General features: G+C 33.9%; 3 protein-coding genes across 5 annotated transcripts in view; all 3 read left to right on the forward strand.

The window, feature by feature from the left end:
- gpatch11 (G patch domain containing 11) overlaps positions 1-2,132 on the forward strand; it is a 3,730-nt gene extending 1,598 nt beyond the window's left edge. The window contains exons 5-8 of the mRNA XM_039648840.2: positions 695-785; positions 1,064-1,186; positions 1,821-1,902; positions 1,984-2,132. Of these exons, the coding sequence (XP_039504774.1) occupies positions 695-785; positions 1,064-1,186; positions 1,821-1,902; positions 1,984-2,042 (355 nt within the window). The 3' untranslated portion in view covers positions 2,043-2,132. The remainder of the gene's footprint in view (positions 1-694; positions 786-1,063; positions 1,187-1,820; positions 1,903-1,983) is intronic.
- A 487-nt stretch (positions 2,133-2,619) lies between these two features.
- Positions 2,620-15,879, forward strand: eif2ak2 (eukaryotic translation initiation factor 2-alpha kinase 2). 2 transcript variants are annotated; one of them, XM_089116718.1, is made up of 19 exons: positions 2,620-2,938; positions 3,027-3,156; positions 3,979-4,124; positions 5,183-5,318; positions 5,397-5,449; positions 7,350-7,508; positions 8,117-8,249; positions 8,326-8,366; positions 8,447-8,552; positions 8,642-8,676; positions 8,767-8,818; positions 9,945-10,021; positions 10,124-10,243; positions 10,396-10,515; positions 12,317-12,521; positions 14,657-14,800; positions 14,965-15,066; positions 15,180-15,242; positions 15,367-15,879. In XM_089116718.1, exons 1-19 carry the CDS (start codon positions 2,826-2,828, stop codon positions 15,490-15,492), a joined length of 2,061 nt encoding a protein of 686 aa, XP_088972844.1. In that variant the 5' UTR covers positions 2,620-2,825; the 3' UTR covers positions 15,493-15,879. The 2 variants fall into 2 exon arrangements, with proteins under 2 accessions (XP_088972844.1, XP_088972845.1); XM_089116719.1 differs by lacking the exon at positions 3,979-4,124.
- Positions 15,880-17,102: 1,223 nt separating this feature from the next.
- Positions 17,103-20,805, forward strand: pkz (protein kinase containing Z-DNA binding domains). 2 transcript variants are annotated; one of them, XM_089116722.1, is made up of 10 exons: positions 17,103-17,722; positions 17,838-17,876; positions 18,012-18,131; positions 18,548-18,670; positions 18,784-18,900; positions 19,218-19,401; positions 19,479-19,619; positions 19,693-19,794; positions 19,895-19,957; positions 20,038-20,805. In XM_089116722.1, the coding sequence occupies exons 1-10, from the start codon at positions 17,259-17,261 to the stop codon at positions 20,158-20,160; spliced, it is 1,476 nt and encodes a 491-aa protein (XP_088972848.1). In that variant the 5' UTR covers positions 17,103-17,258; the 3' UTR covers positions 20,161-20,805. The 2 variants fall into 2 exon arrangements, with proteins under 2 accessions (XP_088972848.1, XP_088972846.1); XM_089116720.1 differs by having other exon boundaries at positions 17,104-17,722; positions 18,745-18,900.
- The last annotated feature ends 518 nt before the right edge of the window (positions 20,806-21,323 follow it).

Here is a 21,323-nt window from a genome sequence, read left to right on the forward strand (position 1 = left end):
AAAACAATGGCACTGATAGTTTTTAACAGTTTACAATAAGGTATATTAGTTAACTACCTTAGTTAGAATGAACAATACTTCTACAGCATTTATTAATCTTAGTTAATATTAATTTCAACATTTACTAATACGTAATTAAAATCAAAGGTTGTGTTTATTAACAGTTAATGCACTGTGAACTAACATGAACAAACAATGAACAGCTGATTGATATTAACAAAGATTAATAAATACTGTAACAAATGTAATGATAATTTTTAGTTCATGTTAGTAAAAACATTAACTAATGAACCTGATTGTAAAGTGTTATGATATAGAGTTGCTTTAAGTTATATCAGCTCAAACATGTGCTTTTATCTGGGACTAGTTTTTATATGGATATTTATATGGATTTTATGTCAGCGGAAGATCTAATTGATTTAAATTACAAGCATAAGAATTTAATTTTACTTTTGGTCCATATAAACGTCAGCATCTGCATCAAATTACATATTTTTGTTTCAGTTTGAGTGTTTTCATCCATATTCTCACTATATCAGACTATATTAGCATAAAAGCCTGATGTCTAAAAGAAAAGCGTATATGCAAACTTTTTTTTAGATTTTCTTTTTTTAAAAGTGTTCAATACAATATATTTGTCAGGCTTTAATCTTTGAGGTTAAGTAGCATTGAGTATTGTTCATCTTTATTACAGAGTGCGTATGAGAACCGAGAGAGAGGAGCGTCAGACGCAGAGCGACCTGTGGAAGAGCCAACGCGCCTGTGAACAGCTGGACAGCCAGAAGGTCATTCAGATAAACACTTCAGCTTTTTTAATTACCTTTATTTTTACAGGCATTTCATTAAGAACAAGTTCTTACTTCCAATGGTGGCCTGACAAGTGGAGTAACAGCTTAGGGCTAAAATAAATACAGTACATTAGGTTAGCAATTACATAGTAGACGACACAAAATGATGATGTAGAGACACAACTGCATGTGTGCGTGAACATCTTGAGGGTTGAATGTGAGTCATGAATGGAAGTTCTGGCTCGTGATTGACTCGTCTGCTGTTGTTCTTTCAGGGCATCACGGCTCCCAGAGACAGCTGGTACTGGCCTGAAGTAGCGAAAGACGAGGAGGAAGAGGAAGAGGAAACTAAACCTGAGGGAAGTGATGATGAGGAGGAGGAGGAGGAGGAACTTACCGTGAGTTGCACCTCAAACCGGTGTTTATGGCACTCGCATTGCTGATATGATAGTTTAAGGGGGAAATGCTTTATAATGTGTCTTACAATAAATTTGATAACAGGCTTGAATGTTTGAGCTTTATGAAAGAGTGTGTGTGTGTGTGTGTGTGTGTACAGGTGAAACTCGAAAAATTTGAATAACGTGCAAAAGTTCATGCATTTCAGTCATTCAAATTAAAAGGTAAAACTAATAAATTTAGTATATACGTATAACTATATACATATGCATGATTATACTTTTCAGAGGGCTGACATTTCTGTATTTAAAATACTTTTTTATTGATTTCATGTAATATTCTGAGATTTTAACTTTGGGGTTTTCATCATCAAATTTATACATTTTGCCCGATATTCACATTTTTTGAGTTGCAACTGTGTGTATGTATTTATATAAACATAATTATTTTTAAACTAGCTAATATTTAATGAATTATTATTACTATTATTAATTACTATGTAATAGATTTAGATGAGATGAAAACTTTGATGTATTTGTAGTTCTCACTTTGTAGAAATTTGACACACAAAAAGAAATTTGACACGAAATGTTAATGTTTTGAAACACCCATCATGCTTTTGTTCTTCCTTTACAGCCTTTAGACAAGCTGCAGTTTCTCACCTCGTATCTGCGAGGAGTCCATTATTACTGCATATGGTGTGGGACGGCGTATAACGGTGAGAAGTGTTCATGTATAATGTCTGATTGATCTGAAACATGAATTGTGAATAAAACACTGAAATGTTCTCGCCCAACAGATGAGGAGGATTTGAGGTCAAATTGTCCCGGTGACACGGCTGCGGATCATGACGATTAGAGCAACGATAGAGTTTTATTTGCATAGCTGTGTTTAATATTTATGTTTACTTCTCATTTATTAAATGTTGCAATGATATTTTGATTATAATTGTGTGTCCAATTTGTCATTTTTTTGTCCTGCGTAACTGAAACTCAACCAATTACAAACATTTGTGCTCCAATATTTATTAATTAAATTACTTTCTAATGCTCAGTGCATTGTGGAATGGACTGTGAAGAGTTATGCTGGGCTTAGACTAAAATAATATAACATAATAAAAGTTTTTCAATTTTTTTTTTTTTTTTTTAGATTTAAAGAATAACGTATTAATTTGTCTTTTTCGGTTACATATCAAATTTCAAACATTTTATAATAATATTTTATAAAACCCAATGTAAAACAAGAAACAATTCTTATTATAAAATATATTGTAACATGCTTCAACACGTATTTTAATTACTATGCCTGGTGATTTATTCTCTATCTACGTAATATAAATTTATATAATTGTACTTTAAAAGAGTGTACTTTTTCAGGTAGGTGTGGCCTATCAACAGGCGTGGCTTTCGATTGGTCAATCCACTGTTTAGCGATGACGTTGAACACCGGAAATCGAAACTTATCGAATTGAATGATAGTAGAAATGAAAGTGTTATTGTGAGCTGTGAAGCATGTCAGTGTGAACTGACATTATTAGTACCGTGTTTCCAGTATGACGAGATATGACATTCACGAGCTGAGGTAAACATTCAGTGAATTTGTATCGCTGTCTGCTTATGTAGTTATTTTTAACTGTGCGATATGGAGTCTATGTCAAGAAATTATATTTCTCTGCTGAATGAGTACCAGCAGAAGACTCAATGCACCGTCAAATATGAGGAGGAATCCACCGAGGGACCGAGCCACAACAAAACGTATGCAATTATCATTCATTTCTAAGTCAATGACTAACATTATTGTAACTCACAACTTTAACTGTTTTGTGATCTAATGTTTTATCAGATTCACAATGAGGGCTATTGTAAATGGTCAGCGGTTTCCTCATGGCACTGGGAAATCTAAGAAGGAGGCAAAGCAAAGTGCTGCCAAGAACGCCCTTGATGGCCTCAGGAGCTCTCCCAATAATGAGTCTGTACGTAGATGTTATAGTAACACACACACACACACACACACACACACACGTTAGGGTTTATGTAATGTGCACTTTCCATAGATCTGATTTTTAGCTGTACAAACTGTCAGCTTCAACAGTATGTTTTCTTTCGCTCAAAAGTTTGGAAACATTATTTTTTTTAAATGATTTTGAAAGTAGTCTCTTTATCTCACAAAGGCTGTTTTTATTTAATCCAAAATACAGTAAAATTTTAAGATATTATTACAATTTAAAATGGCTCTTTTCTATGTGAATATATTGTAAAGTGTAATTTATTCCTGTGATCAAAGCTCCAAATTACTCCAGTCTTCAGTGTCACATGATCCTTCAGAAATCACTCTAATATGAGGATCTGATGTTCAAGAAACATTTATGATTCATAATGATACTGTCGTGCTGCTTTATATTTTTATGGAAACTGAGACATTATTTTTCTGGATTCTTTGATGAATAGAAAGTTCAAAAGAACAGCATTTATTGTAAATGCTTTTTTGGGGTAATATTTATTAATTGCATAAATATCTTTTCTGTCTTTTTATCAGTAAAAAAAATTGCAGCTAAAACTGTGAAATAATAATAGATTATATATTGTGTGGCAGCACTGAAGACTGGAGTAATGATGCTGAAAATTCATCTTTGATCACAGGAATAAATTGTAGCATGAAATAGTTGATTCAGTCTTGCACTAGAGCAGCTATGGTCTTATTTGCTGTTTTATATTTAAAATATTATATTAATGTTATTGTGATAATTATGTAGAGTGTCGATTTTGAGAAGTAATGTATCCATGTTTAACTGCAGACGACATCATCAGTTCAAAACATGTCCAACAACATGAATATACCTTCGCGGAATTACACATGTTGGCTCAATGAATATTCGCAGAAGAACAGGTTATTATTCAAGCCCCATGAGACCAATAAGATGGATCCAGGAAACTCTACTCAGTGAGTGTTACATACATTTGCTCATTGATCTTCTGATTCACAGTGTTCGTCAAAAAAGAGATCGGGGCACAGCGTAACGTTTTTCAACTTTCTCAGTTTATGTAAATCTACTTAGGACTTATTAGAATTTATTTTTTCCCACATTCATTTCTCACATGTCTAGTACAATTATGTGGTTTTGTTTTATTAATACAGTGTATACTATTTTCTTGATTTACCCCGAAAGAATGGAAGTGAAATGTGACAACATGCCCCATAGGTGGGGTTCATTGTAACATCACCATATGACAGCTTAAAATGCTATCTGATCTAATCAACAAAATATACACGTCAAACCAAAATATTTTATTAATAAAATACAATTATTAACTTTTTCATATAAAATTTTGGCATTTTTTTAATAATTAAAAATAAACTAATTTTGAGTTTGACAACAAACACACTGGAAAACACAGCTGTACAGCATAGTTCAAAACAAAATGATAATTAATAATTTCTGAACATTGACTCTTAGTCTTTATTTACATGTTTCTCATGTTTTTCTCAATAGAATTCATAAAAGTATAGAATAGAATATAATATTTCTAATAGGGGCACATTGTAACGCAGTGTGACAACATGCCCCGCCTCCACAACTGGGGTTTGAACCCTGCTAGTGTCTTCTGCTAGTTAGCGAAGCATTAAATAACTATATCAACTGTTAAACAACAGATTGGAGATTAAAATAATATCATATTTGTCTAAATAAACACAAAAAATAGAGATGAAAAATTAACCTAAGTAAGAAATGTACTTTTGCTACGGTTATATAAATGTTTAGTGATATCTCACAAAGATTTCTGAATTTTGGTGCATTTTCTTCTCTATATAGTGTTGAAATTGGCAACTAGTAAATACACCAAGTTTTGTCATGCTGGCATGTGTGGAAATATTTAAAACAAGTGTGTGACAACTATCCCTACTTGTTAAATGAAAAGTTGCACACATTGCCAAATTAATTCCAGCTTTTTTAAAGAAACACAGCTTGATTCCAGACTTCTCTCTTGTGTTTTTTGCAGATTGTGTACTTATGTCTGTAAATTCGTTTGCGCTGATAGAGAGTTTCCAGAGGCTTATGGCAATACTAAGAAGGAAGCCAAAGAAGCAGCAGCTTTGCGTGTTCATGAAGAGTTGTGCAAAACACAAAATGCGGAGGTGAGGTGACACAACATCTGGCTACTCGGATTATCTGTAATTTATGATTTGTGTTTGACCTTATATTTTACATTTAAGGTCTTTGACGAGAACAGCAATAAAGCACAGGGGTCAGAGGTTGCAGCTTGTAGGTAAATAATGAACAACGATTATGATATCAGACTATAGTCAGTACTTCTCAACTGGTCTTTCTTCAGGACACAGACTTTACATCAGATGTCAAGTAGATCCGAATGACCCAGCAGAACTGCAATTGCTCATCTTAAAAGAAGTTAAAAAATATTGAAATTTATTTGTTTACTACTAAGCCAATAATTCACATTATGTTCAATGCAAGCCACAGTTATAGCTTGTTAGGGTGGAAATTAATTGCACTTTTGAGGGCATAAATCTGATTGATAACTCTTGAAACTTTGCACGTGCATCTGAGTTGAGTTGGTGCAAACTGACGTACGATTTCAGAATTCAGTGTAGAAAAATGGCTCCATTGAAACTCGAAAAATGTGAATATTTTGCAAAAGTTCAGTAATTCAACTTAAAAGCTAAAACTAATATATTATAAAGACTCATTACATGCAAAGTGAGATATTTCAAGCCTTTATTTGTTATAATTTTGATGGTTATGGCTTACAGATTATGAAAACCCCAAATTCAAAATTAGAATATTGTGAAAAGGTTTTCATATCTGTAATCCACAATTATCAAAATTATAACAAATAAAGGCTTGAAATATTTCACTTTGCATGTAATGAGTCTATAAAATATATTAGTTTCACCTTTTAGGTTGAATTACTGAAATAAATGAACTTTTGCACCATATTTCACCTGTAGTCATGCATTTATAACTTTTTTTTTTTAAATTAAGATCATCTTCATATTTGGTTAGTCTAATCTAATCTAGCGTTTGCGATGCTATATTGTGAAAACGATGCGTATCTGACAAAGTTTGATGTTTCGCCATGAAACAGGACTTACACGTTTCACGACCTGAAACGTATATCTATATTAAAATGTCAACTTGTAAACAGAACAACTCAAGACGAAACTAAACCAAAAAGATTGATTCGGTCTTCTCATTCCTCAATAGCGTCATTGAAAGCACCCAATTTATCTTCACTGACTGCGAGATATAGCCCTATTTTAACTTTTGATTAATAAAATGTTCCGCTATAAAAGTTTAGATTATATTTAAAGCAATATTCTATTTAAAACGTAGGTTACTTTTATATAATTACGTTTTTCTTTCGCTAAATGTCCCTTTGCGCCACCTGGTGGTTTATTTTTATGCCGTGGCGGAAAGTGTCATCCTACTGTACTTGTGGAACTCAAGCATACAATGTCCAGTCTGCCCTAAACATGTTTAAAGTCCTGGCCTGAAGACATATACATGCCAATATTTGGTTATAGTCATAGCGCCACCTGCTGATTACTGACATGTTTTACACTAATGCAACAGATCGGCTTGTTCCGTGATGCAAAAAACGTCATGTCCCGTTGAGTTTGGAAAGTTCTTCACACAAGTACTGTAATCATCAGATTATCTCTTCTCCTGTCTCTGAAAATGTCCAGATTTTTTGTTTGCACTAATTTTAAGTAGCATTTAGTCAACTATGTGACCACCACAGCACATTGAGAATAAACATAATCGGACATTAATGAGTTGTACAGAAGTTCAAAGCCCAGAGCAAGTAAGTTTGATAAGAGAGTCATATACATGGCAATATTCAGGTATAGTCGTGGGAAGGAACTGTGGCAAATATAAATGACTTTGAGATAGTCCTCCTACAGTATATTCAGCCATTAAAATGCATATTGTCCACGTTTACTGTTGGGTGCTAGGGCCATTTATCGCTGCTTTTTCTTCTATTTTCTTGTGTAGTTTTATCACACAACCATGTAATTTGATGAGCTTTTTCTAATTGATATTTTTGTTCTTGAACACCCAGTTGGGAACAACTGATTTAACAGGCTCTTTTACTACATTTTGCATGTGTCGATCTGTTTATTTTGACATTTTATCCTTTATTTAAGTGCTAGCCTGGACCGTCTGAGTTTGAGTGTTGCTGATGATTCCCGAAGCTCCACGCCTGACCAAAACTACATTGCATATCTCAATCACTACTGCCAGAAAAATAAACTTGTGCATGATTTCCAATTAGTGGAGAAAAGAGGCCCTCCTCACAACCCAGAGTAAGTCTTGCACAGCCCGCCACACTTCATATGTGTACGAGCGTAAAACTGACATGTTTTTTTTTATTATTATTATTTTTTTCATTAGACAAACATACAAACAATAACATGACATCCAAATAGACAACAATCCAAGATTTTCCAAAGTTAGATTAACATAAATAAATAAGAGACTAAACTAAAATATAAAGAAAAATAGAAGAGAGAAAAAAAAAATTAAAATAAAGGGGCTAAATTTAACTGTTTGTAAATATAATAGCTATGAGAAGTATTGGAGAGAAAAAAAAGAAACATATAAATCTTCACTGTTAAATTATTTTCAATTCTTAAGCAAATACAATTGTGTCAGTGCATTTCTTATTGTCTATACATTTAAGAGACTCAATATATAACATAAAATCAGCCAAAAAAAAAAAAACTTTAGACAAGGCTTAGAATTATTAAATTTGCCTAATAAAATCATAAGATTAATCCTAAAATTTACAGATGTAGTTTTTGACATCTTTGTGTGGTAATACACAATTATGACCTGATTTCTGTTGAAAATATATAGATAGATTTTCCCAAATTTTTTTAGAATGATGTAAAACTGACCTGTGCTTCTTCAGGTTTGTGTATAAAGTTGTCATAGACGGGAAGGAATATCCTGAAGGACAAGGAAAGAGCTCGAAAGAGGCGAAGCAACATGCAGCTCAGCACGCGTGGAGTGAACTTCGAGATCAGTCTGGCTGGACCTCACAGGCAGGACCCTTCAGAAACTCACATATGTGTGTAGTCTGTGTTAGTGTTGACTAATGAACATGTTTTTAATCAACAGAGTTCGGAAGATGACACCTCTTCACAAACCCAAGAGAGTTCGTAAGTTTAAATGAATGAAATGCATATAATATGTAATGATAGAATGATGCACTGCAGTTGAACGTTCATGTGTTTTATAGTAAATCTGAGGATGCACGACTCTCCTCGTGTGAAACTCCCAGCGCCAGTGATGCCATCGTCTTCAAAGACTCATCCGCTGTCAGTTCTCCTATGGTCATAAGTCCTGTAAGTCTGTGTTATTGGCAGCATTTGCACTTCAAGCAATAATGTATGAAATGAAATGAAGAACTCATGAAATACAACCTGTATTACAGTGTGTGAGCCCTCTGGATGTGAAGCCGAAAATAAAGTAAGTGTTTAAAGTTGGTAAATGTCATATTTTAGATTTTACATTATTTTTTCTTCATGAGTAATATCAAATATACACGTTTTCTTTTAGATTAGCACCAACTTTTCTTCTGTCACCGAACGGCCAGGCCAAGGGTAAAGAGGTATTGAAACATGAATAATTTTACAATAACAATCGAAAGTTCTCTGTAACAATGAAAAAGCGTGGAGTGTTTAGGGAAGCAAAACATACGTGAGGTGCGGGTTGTTTCATTATATGATAGAGCTGCGTGATTAATCATTAAAAAAAATTACAAAATACTGAAGCTTATGGTATCAAAATATTACCTTTTAATGTAATATCAATACATTTTGACTGTAAAAGAGTCATTTGTCCTTGAGTCACAGATTCATTGAAACAAGTCTTTATGAGTGAGTCATTGAATCATTCACTCGAGATTTGTTCAAAACCGCATATTCATCCAGTGATGAAACAAGTATTTATGAGCGAGTCATTGAATCATTCACTCAAGATTTGTTCAAAACCGCATTTTCATCCAGTGTTAAAACAAGTGAATTCTTTATGAGTGAGTCATTGAATCATTCACTCGAGATTTGTTTAAAACTACATATTCATCCAGTGATGAAACAAGTCTTTATGAGTGAGTCATTGAATCATTCGCTCGAGATTTGTTCAAAACCGCATTTTCATCCAGTGTTGAAACAAGTTAAGTCTTTATGAGTGAGTCATTGAATCATTCACTCGAGATTTGTTCAAAATCGCATTTTCATCAGGTGATGAAACAAGTGAAGTCTTTATGAGTGAGTCATTGAATCATTCACTCAAAACAATATATTTTTTTAAATGAACTATTCATCAATTAATTTTTTAAAATATATTGGAGCAATCAACATTTGTCAGAACCTCTGGAAACTTAATGTCTTGATATGACTTAATATTTTGTTTAGTTGTCTATTCAAAATCGTAATCTCTACATTAAACAACAACAAAAAAACGTGATTCTCAGTTTATCCAGAATCGTGCAGCTCTATTATACAGTATGACTATCCTCCATAAAGTTGTGGCTGTAAATGCAAATAAGAAGTCTGTAAAATGAGACTAATAAAAATGGAAATTCAAAGTTCTATTGAAAAAAATGTTTCCTGCTGTTTATGAATCCAGTTTTAATGCATCTCCAAACTAAGAAAATGACTTTTAAAGTTGTTTTTGTTTTCTTTTATGTAATTTTTATTCATTTTTATATTTTTCTCTTCCAATAACTTTCCCAGACTGTTCCTAAAATGAACGCAAAAAATCTGGCAAAGTCATCTGGAGATCAACCCTCAAACCCAGCTATAAAATCAAGGCAAATCATAACCTAATCATTTTCATTTTAACTATGCATTTTATTACAAATGTTTTTGTCCATCAGTTTAGCTTTTGAAAATAGTTATGTTTATCTTTGTAGGTTTTTAGAAGACTTTGACTCAATAAATCCGATTGGCAAAGGTGGCTTCGGACGAGTTTTCAAGGCAAGACGAATGCTGGAGAACAAATATTATGCTGTGAAGATAGTAAAGAGTCGAGAGTAAGTAAATGAAAAGAAATCAACTTGTACTGTAAGTTGATTGGCTTGTATGTCTATGATGTTCAAAAAAAAGGTTTTCTAGCTAAATACCTTTTTGTTTTTGTACTAAATCTACATAACATAATGTCATGATATCTTCTGTGCCTCCACAGAAAAGCTCTTCGTGAGGTTGGAGCTTTGTCTGATTTTAATAATCCCAACATCGTCCGCTATTACACCGCTTGGGAAGAGGACACGACGTACAGATACGAGTCTTCAGAGACCATCTCAGAGTAATTCAGCAAATCACAACTCGCTCTAACACAAACAACGACCTGCCTGACCAGAGTTGGGGATCGTTTGAATTTTAACGATTCTTATCATCAATTCCCATTGTTATTGATTCCTATTTTCGATTCCAATATGGTTGAAAAAAAAACCCCTTATATATCATTGACATTAATTTGAAGTCTTATTGCAAAACATTTAATTGTAGCTGAATACCATGAAGAAAAATCAACAGGTCACTTACACAAGGAACGTTTGTCTTTGGTTTAAAAATACCATAGCGAAAACTACTAGCCCTAACTAATATAAATTTCATGCATTATAAACGCTCAGTAATTTAAAAAAGAACAAATAAAAAAATGATCAATTGCAGCAAATAAATACAACTGAATACAGACTGTTTTCAGGTATTCAGGTACACAACCTAATCAAATGGAAAAATAACTGCACTGTATAAATAAAATACACCTTACAAATATAGTTACAAAAGATATTCAGTCAAAAACATGGAGTGAATTTTTCTCTTTGTCTTTTGTTTGATTAGTGTTATAGAGACTGAGGCTGGAATATAGTAGGAGACTAGCAGTAGTAGTAGAGTCGTCTTGCGCTTGATTAGTTTAAAATCATATTAAAATGCTCAGAGGAATCGATTTAGTTTTAATTTTATAAAGAGTCTCAATTTCCAACCCTATGCCTGGCTGAAAGTGTCTCATGCCTCCTCGACACAGACTAATAGCAATAGTAACGCAGTCCCTATCTTTATACTGTATATTTGTATATATAGACCCTTTTACAGTGGTAAACATGGTGACGTTTTTTTGTGGGCGGAGCTTAGGTGGAGGCAGAAAGATCGATCTGGCCGCTTCACTAACGCTAGTTAGCAAGGATTGTTAGCTTGTTTTTTAACAATGACTGGAGAAAATCCGATATTATCTTAATGTGTAAGGTCACTCAGTGTCCAGGACCGCGATTGTTATTTTCAAAAGTTATTTTTAACGGACGGAACCAGATTGGCGACCTGTAGCCGCCTACACTCTCACTCGATTCATGGATGATCTGACAGGATTAACGTACGTTACCTCGGTTGAGTGGCCTGACTTCTACACTTACAGAGAAACCGATCGTAAAGAGAAACTGAGGGCATATAAATCTTTAGATGCCTATATGGTCCTGTACAAGACTTGTGTGTACGATCCACAGTTCTGCCGAGCCAGCGCCGAGACCACGACAGTGTAAACAGTGACATTACAGTGCGATTTTAATGATGTGAATATTTTCTAGAAATAAAAGTTCCAGATACAGCATATTCATTTTTCATCAATTCTTGCACCAAACAACACAACAAGATGACATTTAATAATAATAACAATTATTTAAGCTCCTTATTATGTAGCCAAATCTGTGCTGGTTTGCATTGGCCGCCTGCAGTTTTCACTTTTTTTATTTTTATTTTTTTTTTATTTTTTATTAGACATTATACAAACATACAAACAATAATATGACATCCAAAAAGACAACAATCCAAGATTTTCCTAAAATAGTTTAACATAAATGAACAAGAGACTAAATAAAAAAATAAATATAAGGGCTAAATTTAACTATTTATAAATATAATAGCTACGAGAAATTACAATCCAAGACAGTATTGAGGAAAGAAGAGAAACATGCAGTTTTCACTTTGTTTTGCCTCCAGCTAGCGCCGTGACGTAACTGTGACGTCGGCGCAAAAGGGGTCTATTGGACTTTTTTAAAAACCAAACTTCGCACATTTGTCCTGCTTAAAATCCATGCATCTGTTGGCTTTAGTTCTAGCAGTGACCCGGGGACAAAGTTCCTCTACATTCAGATGGAGCTCTGTGAGGGAGACACGCTGCGAGCCTGGATTGATCAGAGGAACTCTCCAAAGGAGCGTTTCCCAGAGAGGAGAGCGGATGCGGCACGGATCAGCGGACAGGTGCTGACGGCCGTGGACTACATTCACTCCAAGGGCTTGATCCACAGAGACCTGAAGGTGAGCACCTCGCTAAAATGAGCTTACATCAGACTCCGACACGACTCAGAAGAGCTCATGAATTGACCCTTCGCTAAGCCCCGCCCTCCCTAGTTACTGTTGCTACGCCTGTCAAGCTTTCGCGGCTGGCCCATCTATTATAGTGTGGATGCACCCGGTGTCAGACATTCCCAATGAGATAATTAGTAATTTTCGGCGAACAAGTGAAATATCTGAGAGAGCAAGACAAAAGGGACTACAGTATGCATTCCAGGGATATATTCACGACATTATATGCAACCGATTGCAACGGACATTTTTGTCCTTTTCAGTTTTGTTTTTTTGATCACTTTGCCTGTGTTAAAGCTAACGGAAAAAAAACTTGGCACAGGTGTGTATTTTTATTGGAATTTTACTATTTCACCGTAATTTTCTTAAAAAAAATATTTTTTGCATTAGGTACAAAAGATACTCCCTCTCAGCACCTTTTGGACAAAAATGTCCCCATTGAAACCCATTAAAACTGCCATTTTTAATCGCCGGTTCAGTTAACTATAAAATTATGCAATCTTTGTTAAGAGGCTTTCATTCTGATGGCAAGGCTTCAAAATTTTATTTTTTACTATTTTTTATCAGATGGTGTCTTTTTTTTAAGTTTGGCCTATAAAACAAATATGGCTTTATTCCTGTTTTCTGCTTCGGCATATTATAGAGCCAACTGGATAAATTATGCAACAATATTTGTGTGGGTGTGTTGGTATGGATGTCAGAGTGTGGTTAGTATGTGTGTTATAAAAAAATATGTGTGTGTGTGTGCGCATGTGTGTGTTTGGATTTGTTATTTGCAGTTTTTCTCTCTCAGTCTGACAATCACTGTGAGCTCCAGTGGGGTTTTGCTGGCACCCAATGGGGAAAATATGTCACTACGCCCAAACAAACTGTTACCGAAAGCTCATTTTTTGAGATATCATCCTCAAATTTGGAACACAACCTATTTAGATTCATGGCTTTGATTTTATTGCAGTTTTGAGTTCAACCTGATTTAAAAAATATATATCTTATATAAAATATTATTTTATAAATAATTTTCATAAACTTATACCTATATACCTTTCTTTTGGATTTACTTATTATTATTTTTTTACTTCAGCAATAATCTGCAAAGGGTCTTCTTTAAAATGATACCAAACTTAAGTCTGTGCTCCAAAGCGTCACATTTTTATGACAGTTTTTTGACATGGACATTTTTGTCCTCTTTTTACCTATGTGTAACTTTTTTTTTCAATTGATGCACAAGGGTTAAGAACATATATAAAGTATGTGCAAACCTGTCTAGCCATGGCAGCGTTGGCATAACTAGGAATAAAAAATAAACTTCATTAATTCGATCAGTAAAGATAAGAAAAGACAGTAATATTTTTATTCAGCAAGGACACATTGAATTTGTTTAAAAGTGCCAGTAAATGCATTTATAATGTTACAAAAGATGATAAGATTTCTATATGTGTTTGATTTAAGTTTTTATTCATTAAAGAATCCTGAAAACGCTATATATCACGGTTTCCATGAAAATATGAAGCAGAAGCACAGCTGTTTTCAACACTGATAATAATCAGAAATGTTTCTTGAGCATCAAATCATCCTATTAGAGTGATTTGTGAAGGATCATGTGACACTGAAGACGAGTCGCCTAATGATGCTGAAAATTCGGCTTTGATCACAGGAATAAATTCACATAGAAGACATTTTCAGTGAAATTTCGTTTCTTGCTGGCTTTATCCGTGTTCTTGCAGGTTTCTTTTGCCAAATTGGACTAATTAACATATTTAAATTAATTGAATTGAGGGAGGAGACTGGGTGGTGTGCACTCAATTTTACGTGCACTCAATTTCTTCGTAATACATCTGTTTTTTTGTGCGCGTACGCACATTTACAGCTTTGTCCGTAAGCAATGTTTTAGTATGAATTCAACGCATGAGGCCCCCAGAACACAAAACAACTTCATATTTCGTCCAAAAACAACTAAATTTTCAATAAATAATTCATTAATTAATGTGCATTGGCTTGTTTTAGCTTTACTAGAAGTAGATTGGCCTCTGTAGCTAGATTCCTATTGGTCAGTGATTCCTTTTGATCGCTCCGTTTATTCGTTTCAGCCTCCAAACATAATGTTCAGCAGAGATGGAGGAGTGAAGGTTGGAGACTTCGGCCTCGTGACTGCGGCTGAAAATGACAATGATGAGCTAATGCTGGAACGGACTAAAAGAACAGGAACCCGTAGTTACATGAGCCCGGAGCAAGTGAGTCATTCAGATCGACATGAAACGCTGTTCACCACCCATAATCCAAATAAACACTACTGGAGTGTTCAGTGATGAATCATGTCTAATAATATCTAATAATCCATTCAATGATTTTTGTGTATCTGTTGCTGAAGTTTTTATTGTTTTAACTGAAAATGTAGGCGACTCAAACATCCTACGACAAAAAGGTGGATATATACGCTCTGGGCCTCATATATTTTGAACTCATCTATAATTTCAACACAGCGCATGAAAAGAAAAAGGTTTGATTCATATATTCAATAATACATATGCATGCATTCATTTTGAACTATATCTGATATGTTAGAAGGAATTCAGTTTTTTTTTTTTTCTTTTTTTGTGACTCTTACTGTAGATTTGGGTGGATTTAAGAAATAGGGTTTTTCCACCAAAGTTCTCAGAGAAATTTAGCTTTGAGGTGAGTGTAATGTTGAAATTGAGCATGCTTTTTCTTTTAGTGCATTATCAATGCCTGCTATGATCACTTTCATTATCTAACATGCTGTCTCGTTTTTCACGGTGGGGTGATGCTGATGAAATAGCACAAGCTCATAGATCGCATGTTGAGCGCCAATCCTGAAGACAGACCGGACGCCACAGAGCTGATCAGAGAACTGGCTCTGGATATTTCAGTCCTGAAGACAGATAAAGACATCAAGACCTTCTGATGACATCTCTTTATGACTTTATAATAATAGCAGTTGCTTATACTGTAACATTTACAGACTGATTCGGATGGCGAGTGCAATTCAGTCTATAAAGCAACCACATTTTTAAGAAAATAAACTTTGTCATTTACTCACTTTTTAGCAGAATGTCGGTTCATTTCCACAAAAACATGTGACAAAATGTGCAATTTTCATAGTCTAAAAACTAATTTCTGATCAATTTAATATGTATGTTTACATGAAATATCTTGTACCAGTGGTTGACTGCTGATTCTGTCCGTTTCTTATTTGCATGTATTACATTTGGAGCAGAAGTTGGATCTGTCAGCGCTTGTTATCACGTCTGTATTGCATAATATTGTGGAGCTAAAATCATGGAGCTTTTAATCTCGTCTGCCGTTATGATATATCATGTGGGGAAAAGTGGCACATTTGGGGCAATATTTATTTTCCTCTTGGCTCTTTTACTGTTTGTGAGTCTGATGTTTCTGTTTCTGTGAAAATAAAAATCTTTTACAATGCATAAATACTTAAATTGCCTGGCTCTCATTGTAAATAAGAATCATATTCACTCTGTAAAGGTCAAAATAAATGCCTACTCACTCATATGTGTCAAAATAAAAATGTAAAAAAATGAGGTTGACAGCTGATCAAAAATATGATCAGATTATTGCAGAACGTGTCAGATAAAGTTTTAACTAGGGTGAAAAAACAGTCCTGTTTTCACGACCTGTCCTGGCCAAGTGATGATAAAGTCCTGGTTTTCAAAAAATTGCTGGGAAGGATTAGCTCTACAGCAAAACATAGATGGGCAAACAAGGAGGATGAGGAAGAAAAACAGAATAAAGAGGAAGAAAACTAAATATTATTTTATTTATTTTTGGTAAGTTTGTGAGAGCTATTCTTGTTCAATTTGGAGGCATTTCTTTTAGTTATTTATTATCTATATAATTATTTATTTAAGAGACATTATTTCTATTATTTCATTCATTATTTTTGAAACTTGTCATAATAAAACATGCTTAGTAACCTATCAGAATTTGTCTTGTAATATAACAATTTTCTATCCATGCAGAGGAGGCATAGCCAACTTTAAATGTATTGAAATTAAGGCATCTTTGAGTAAACGTTTAATTTGAGTTTATTTTTGCCGGGGCGAGTGTCCTGGTTTTTGGTAATCCAAATATGGTTACACTAGTTTTAAAATACCTGTAGATTTAAAAAGTTTTATTTATTTATTTAAGAAAATTGACATAGTGTTAAAATAAAAGTCTTCATATTCGGTAACAAAAGGGAATGACGTCATGTGGTAACACGTCAGAACAGCGAACATAGGCTTCCCTTTACCTTTATTCATGTAAGCTCTTAAATAATGAATAAATACTTTTTGTAAGACATTAGACTGTTTCCGAATCTCCCACAACCCTTTCCCCAATAAACTTTTTTTTTGTATGCTACTGTAATTTTCATTTTTTTTTTCCTGAATAGTATATTTTACTTACTGTTACGGCTTTTACGACTCTTACGGCTATTATTTATATTTAACGTTACTGACTCGAAACTTAGAGAGTGGCGTGTTATAACATGTATGATGACAGTTTAGAGGAAAGGGAGAAGGAATCGAAACCGAAACTTCTAGAAGGCTGGGTCAAAATCCCACACGGACGGAGCTCGAGTGTGTTTTGGTCTTTAACGTTATAGACCGACCAGAGAAGGAGCACAACAAGAATCTGACAGCTGTAAGAAAACATTTGGACAGAATCAAAATGTCTGCCGACTTTGAAATGGAGAAGAAGATCGTTGACTTCTTGAGACAAAATGGCAAAAACACAGTTATAACCATTTTTAAAAAATTCGGACTAAACAGATCCACCGCGAACCGGCATTTGTACAACCTAGAGAAATCACAACAGGTGTTTAAGTCTGACGAAAATCCTCCTGTGTGGGATCTAATGGAGAACAAGACCGAGGCCAAACACACACTCAAACCAGAGCTAAAGTCCCAGACCCAGACGACAAGAGACTCATGCGAAGAGGAACATGTGAGGGATGTGCTGAAATCAGGAGCTTTAAAAGCCCATCAAATCGCCAAATCACTGGGACAGACACCAAAAGTGATAAATAAACAGCTGTACATTATGGAGAAGAAGGGAAAGGTACAGAAATGTAACAAAACCAGCATTTGGAGACTGAATGACGAGGAGACCAATGGAAGTTACAATCAAGAGAGGTTTGTGTTGTGTTTGTTTTAGTAAAACATTTACAATCGTTATTTATAAAGACTCTTTATATCTGGTGTGCCAATGTTTTGGATTTTTATTTTATTTTTATTTGTTTTTTATTAGTTCCTGTTCCAGTGATAATAGACTGGGCTCAAATTCAGGGTAAGCAATTTTCAAGTAACTTGATTAACTTACAGTTTCAGGGGGGGAAATACAAACAAAATGTTTTAAATGAATGTTCTGTTTATAGGATATTGCTTCATGATTTGCTGTTTGACATGTTTCTATCATCTATAGGTTGTCTCATAGTTTTGATGTGATCGCAGAACTTGGCGAAGGAGGCTTTGGCTGCGTTTATAAAGTAAAGCATAAATTTGATGACAAGATCTACGCCGTAAAGAAAGTCGTTTTTACTGGGTACGATTATATAAGTAACAACAAAGTTATATCTAATTTTAGAAAGGACAGTTGTCATGATTATGTGGTATTAAAAAAAAGATCACACAATTTACATGTATTTATCATTCATTTGTTTACGCATTTATTTATTTATTAATCCATGCATTCATTTATTCATGCTTTTATTTATTTATTCATTCATACATACATTCATTTATTCATGCATTTATTTATTTATTCATGCATTTATTAATTTATTCATGCATGAATTCATACATTAATTTATTCATGCATTTATTATTTTTTCATGCATTTAAAAATGCATTTATTAATCATGCATTCATTCATGCTTTTATTTCTTCATGCATGGATGCATTCTTTCACTGATGTATCATGCATTTATTTGATTTTATTCATGCATTTATTTGAAACAGGAAAGCTGTTTCTGAGGTGAAGGCATTGGCCAAACTAGAACATGCAAACATAGTGCGCTACTTTACATGTTGGTCAGATTCTGAGAACTGCACATCAAACCAAGAAAGAAGCAAAGCGTCCAAGTAAGCAAGTCTCCATTTTTTTCATAATACCCTGAGTGCTTCTCAATAGTGACGTTTATGTGTTTTATGTTTAGCACATCACGTTCTTCTTCAGATGTAGTGACTTTTGACAGATCTGGATGTGAAGAGAATGATGATAATGATGATGACGGTGATGATGATGATGACGACGATGATGATGATGTCAGTGATGCCACATCAGGAATGGCAAGTCTGGGAGTGACAGCAGAGTAAGTCCAGCAGTCTTCTTATGTGATGTCACATGTTTAGCATGATGAACTATTATTACAGAGTTAGCTCAACTGGGAGAGATAGAATATGCACATACTGATAAAATGTGTTGGATCATGTTTATTTCACATTCATAGAAGCAAAAAACATCCTGTTTAATTTTAAGGGCCAAAATGGGGAAAATGATCAATGATATATATATATATATATATATATATATATATATATATATATTTTTTTTTTATGACCTCTTTTAGATAAAACCACACATTATTAAATATTAACCAAGTCAAGTCAAGCCTTTTCTCTGTTTCAGCACCGGGACGTACTTGTTTATTCAGATGGAGTTCTGTGAGGGAGGAACACTGACTACATGGATAAATGACAGAAATCATAAGGAAACTCAGAGAAACACGATGGACATCTATAAAATATTTTGTGAAATTATCAGTGGAGTGGAATACATCCATTCAAGCAATCTCATCCACAGAGACTTGAAGGTATGTCCTTTATTAGTTGATAGGGGGCAACTAAACTTGTGTGATGAGTGTTTTACCCATATGTACTGTCCTTTTAGCCTGATAATATATTGTTCGGCTCTGACGGCCGAGTGAAGATCGGAGACTTTGGGCTGGCGGTGCATCAGACCAATGACAGCGGTGACTCCATAAAGAGGTCAAAGGGAAGAGGAACACCTCCATATATGAGTCCTGAGCAGGTGACGCATTTATTGGAAACATTTACACTGCAAGACTTAAGAAATAAATAACTAAATGACTTGTTTACCATAGGAAAAGGGCAGTGATTATGATGAAAAGACAGACATATTTCCACTTGGACTCGTATGGTTTGAGATGCTCTGGAAAATATCTACTCTTAGCGAGAGAGTGGAGGTCAGTTGTATTTAATGACAGTATGCATTATCAATATCTGCAAAAATGAAAGTGTAATTTACAGGTAGTTATTCATTTATTATTATTATTATTTATACAGCTGTGGCCAGATCTGAGAAAGCAAAGGTTTCCGGAAGGTTTCTGTGACCGTTATCCGACTGAAGTAAGACACTTGATTTTACCTTCAAATAAATATTGATTAAATTAAGTTTAGCCTATAATTTAGCTATGCTTCTTTTTCAGAATAAATTCATCAAGAAGATGCTGTCCTCTAAACCCGAGGACAGGCCACAAGCAAAGGACATCAGAGAAAAACTTGAGTCGTTTTTCTCTGTGAATCACCTGTTAATCCAGAAAACAATTTGACATTGTTTGTATTGAAACAGTAGTTTGGTAGAATCCACTCAAAATAATGTTTTACCAATGTTTGATTCAATCAAAATAATTCTGACAGGTTACAACTTATACCTTTGTTTATTCGGATCAACTGTTTAATGATATCTCTAATAAAATATAGAAAATAATATATTTTAAATATTTGAGAAGTCAAGTCACCTTTATTTATATAGCGCTTTTTACAATACATATTGTATCAAAGCAGCTTCACAGTGATAACATGAAAGTAATACAACACAGATCAATAATATTGTTGAATATTAAATGTCCCCAACTAAGCAGGCCAAAAGCAAGGCAAGTCTCAATCTTTGTTTACTTCTTGAAATATACATTCTAATTATGTATTGTGACTACTTTTTACAAAACCTACCATGAATGTAATTTCACATTACTGTAATGAGGCGGCAATATTAAGATGTATTTGCAATTGCTACTAAAGTATCATGTTTCTCAAAGTTGCAATTGGATTTGGTTACAATGTAACCAGAATGCAATATTGTGTAATGTAAAAACGTGGTGTGCATGCTGGGAACATTTCTGCTCATGTGGATTTTTTGACAAATGTACTGTATGCGTGTATATGTTGAATTAAAAAATAAAATGTGTCATTTATTATGTGTTGTTAATACTTACAATACTTATAATAGATCTTAATATATAGGATATAGTATCAAACTCACATTTTGTTATAAATTATATTTGTTTTTATTATGATAAAATTTTACATTTGCATTTAATTGCTTTAGTTTATTCTTAAAAAAAAGAAAAAATCCATGTTTTGCTCGATCTGAAATATTTAAACATATTCCCAAGTATTTACAAATGATGTGATAGAGAATGGCAGTGCTCGTCTATTTCCACTAGGTGTCGCTGTTACTGCGCTGATAGTCCGCACTTGGAGTTGTGTTCTACACAAACTCTGTAAGTTTTTTTAAAATATTTTTTCATGTGTGTTATTTTTCCATAATAACTATACACGAGATTAATGTTGCATTATACTCATTCATGTCGAAATTAGTGCAAATGCAAGATCTCAACTCAGAGGTTTCAACTATAGGCCTAGATAGATGAATTTCCGAATTTTCGCTGTTGGTGACGTTGCCTGTTAATGATTAATATGTTAATATATTATT

This window comes from Pimephales promelas, chromosome 11 (genome assembly GCF_988280905.1).
Source record: "Pimephales promelas chromosome 11, fPimPro1.hap1.1, whole genome shotgun sequence".
NCBI classification, from domain to species: domain Eukaryota; kingdom Metazoa; phylum Chordata; class Actinopteri; order Cypriniformes; family Leuciscidae; genus Pimephales; species Pimephales promelas.

Coding starts and splice junctions, on each gene's coding strand:
- eif2ak2 (XM_089116718.1), top strand. CDS start 2,826: ATGGAGTCTATGTCAAGAAATTATATTTCTCTGCTGAATGAGTACCAG. Junction 8,819..9,944: donor GCCAGGCCAAGGGTAAAGAG/GTATTGAAACAT, acceptor TAACTTTCCCAG/ACTGTTCCTAAAATGAACGC. Junction 15,067..15,179: donor CAGCGCATGAAAAGAAAAAG/GTTTGATTCATA, acceptor CTCTTACTGTAG/ATTTGGGTGGATTTAAGAAA.
- pkz (XM_089116720.1), top strand. CDS start 17,259: ATGTCTGCCGACTTTGAAATGGAGAAGAAGATCGTTGACTTCTTGAGA. Junction 18,671..18,744: donor GAAAGAAGCAAAGCGTCCAA/GTAAGCAAGTCT, acceptor TTTTATGTTTAG/CACATCACGTTCTTCTTCAG. Junction 18,901..19,217: donor AGTCTGGGAGTGACAGCAGA/GTAAGTCCAGCA, acceptor TCTCTGTTTCAG/CACCGGGACGTACTTGTTTA.